Source organism: Vicia villosa, linkage group LG4 (genome assembly GCF_029867415.1).
Source record: "Vicia villosa cultivar HV-30 ecotype Madison, WI linkage group LG4, Vvil1.0, whole genome shotgun sequence".
Lineage (NCBI taxonomy): Eukaryota > Viridiplantae > Streptophyta > Magnoliopsida > Fabales > Fabaceae > Vicia > Vicia villosa.
This window is the reverse complement of record NC_081183.1, coordinates 180,514,953-180,517,510: the sequence shown is the minus strand read 5'-3', so window position 1 is coordinate 180,517,510 and position 2,558 is coordinate 180,514,953. Positions and strand designations below refer to the sequence as shown.

Sequence of the window (2,558 nt, the reverse complement as noted above, 5' to 3'; positions counted from 1 at the left end):
CGGTTTATTAGTGTAATCTTTATATGTTGGGTATATAATGATGTCTTTGTGTGTTTTCTAGTTTGGGCTGGATAGATTGATCGACTCGTTTATGAACATTTAACTAACCCTAACACATAAACAATCAAATAAAATGAATACTTCAATTATGTAAAATGAAATGGAAAACAAATAACTGGAATCATAAAAATTATTCTACAATTTGATCAAAATTATTTTCACTTCTCCATATAAACATCTTCAAAATTGATTAACTTCCCATAAAGAAGTTGAACAGCATAAGAATGACATATTAATAAAAATCATACACATTGAATACCCTAAGAATAATGTCAGATTTATAAAAATCAGACACATGAATAAAAAAAACTGATTTCATTTTCTAAAACATTTCGTGCTTTTCACCACCACCCTACTTATCATGTTTCCCATTGCCTCCTTTTCCTTTCCCTATATTGGACATATTTTTACCTTTGTCATGACCTCTTGTGGGTGTTGACTTCAACAAATGCTTCACGTCAAGTATACCATTTCTAAAACGGCCTTCGCTTAACTTCAAACCCCTGTCCTCAGGCTTGTGTTTTCCAACTGGCTTTTTACTCTTGATACTACCACCAACCTTTCCCCCAAACCGTCCTAGAATCATACGCTACAAACCACAAATGGGACAAATATAAGGAATAATAAGGGAAGTAAGAGTTTTACAAACCAATAAAGATAGGAATGATAGAAATTAATTACCTCTTGGAGCATTTTTTCTTCTCTCTGCTTTTGTTTCTTCATCATTGGCCGTGCCACACTTAAAGGTAATCTCTGATTCTTGAGGGGCTGCATTGGGCATCCTGATATTATTACCATTTTTACCAAACATAGTATAGAAAATAGAGCATCAACAAATAGACCTCACCTTCCCACCAAGGGAAACAACCTTCCTATCTTCAATCTTTTTGCGCTCTTTCCATGTCATATGTGAGTTGCCTAAGATATATCGCAATAATTATCCATTATAACAAAGAAGGTAACAAACCAAGTGAATATGCTTACTTGCTTATCAAAATTTATTTACCTCAAAACACACCAATTTAAAATAATGAAAGGACAAGGTAAGTTTGGATTTTTAAGAACAAAGCGAAATGGGAAGAAGCCGAACCGAGCAGAATGGAATGTAATGGAACAGAGCGGACTACAGATTTCATTCCATTGTTTGGATATTTTAAAATGGTTGTAAGTGATGGAATGCATTCCATCATGTTCCGCTCCATTCCATGCTCTGCTCCACTCCATGCTCTTTTAAAGAGTCCAATGGATTTCATTCTGCTCCATTCCATCGTATTTCATCAATCCAAACACAGCCTAACGTTTTTCTTATCATTCAAAGATCCAAATCAAATTATTTCTTATAACAACACTTAAACACTTCAATGCAATCGAAAATAGAAAGCAGAATGAATGAGAAGATAGACAACATTGAATAAACTCAAAACACAAAAGGATGAGAATATACTGAAGGTTTCAACATCTTTCATAATCGTCCTTAAGTCCAATTTTAAGTCCATTCCGTTTTCCTGCTTATTGGAATGTTCCCTGGAAGGAACATGTTGTTTCTTCTTGTACATCTTTCCCATCCCTGCTTGAAGATTGAAAGAGAGAAGATTTAAGGAAAAAAGCTTCAAACTAAAACAAAATTTGAAACTACAAACACAATCAGAATAGAAAATAAAATAGTTCAAATGGATGATTTAAAAGTTGAACCTATTCACAGAAATACTGCCACAAAAAGGATAATAATGACAAAATAGAAATAAACAACTATAGATAGATAAAATCCAATCGCAGCCAATAGTGGCACGATCGTGGCCTCCGGACAGCACGCATCACTGTTGCGGCTGTCTCAGACATTTCAGGAGGAGGAGTGCATATGGAAAATTACGCCCCCTTTACACCTTCATTTAGCTCATAAATCAAATAAGAACCCAAATAAAACACAAAACTTAGAAAATCAAAAAGCTACTATTACCTTGCAAACAAAAGTGTGCAAAAGTGAGGAAAGTGAGTGGTTGTGGTGAGTGATGAACGATGGCGGCGTCGGTGATGGGTGATAAGAATTTGCTTGAAGGCGAGGAGAGAGTGAGTGGCGGTGGTGAGGGATGAATGGCTAGAGAGAACGTAGAGACAGAGAGGGAATGAGGGGCTTGCCTGGTATTACCCCTCAACCTAATGAAACGATAGCGTTTCAAATATTTATCACGGGCGAGTCTTGCTACCCGTGGTCCAATAACTTGTACCCGGTCCCCCACTTTAAACCATGTTAAACCGCAAAACATATCTGTTGAACCCGTTGGGCCGTTTGGACCCGCCCAATTCCTTTTCTGTCCTTCCAATTTTATGAAAATTATACCTTGTATCTCTATTATTATCCCTCTCCCTTAATTTTTTTAAATATTTTAATTTTATCTTTTTAATTTATAAAATAACTTTATTATTTAACATATATATATATATATATATATATTTTGTCAGTCACTCTCAATTAAAAATAATAAATAAAATAGAGAGGT

The 2,558-nt window shown here is 35.0% G+C and overlaps 1 protein-coding gene across 1 annotated transcript; it reads right to left on the bottom strand.

Annotated features, from left to right (window-relative positions):
* Positions 1-412: 412 nt before the first annotated feature.
* LOC131600448 (uncharacterized) lies at positions 413-2,150 on the bottom strand. The gene is made up of 5 exons (XM_058872610.1): positions 2,018-2,150; positions 1,505-1,627; positions 908-978; positions 742-828; positions 413-649 (listed from the first exon to the last, which is right to left on the bottom strand). The coding sequence occupies exons 2-5, from the start codon at positions 1,623-1,625 to the stop codon at positions 413-415; spliced, it is 516 nt and encodes a 171-aa protein (XP_058728593.1). The 5' UTR covers positions 1,626-1,627; positions 2,018-2,150.
* Positions 2,151-2,558: the final 408 nt, after the last annotated feature.

Coding starts and splice junctions, on each gene's coding strand:
- LOC131600448 (XM_058872610.1), bottom strand. CDS start 1,625: ATGGGAAAGATGTACAAGAAGAAACAACATGTTCCTTCCAGGGAACAT. Junction 979..1,504: donor GAAAGATGTTGAAACCTTCA/GTATATTCTCAT, acceptor GATATATCTTAG/GCAACTCACATATGACATGG. Junction 650..741: donor AAGAAAAAATGCTCCAAGAG/GTAATTAATTTC, acceptor TGTGGTTTGTAG/CGTATGATTCTAGGACGGTT.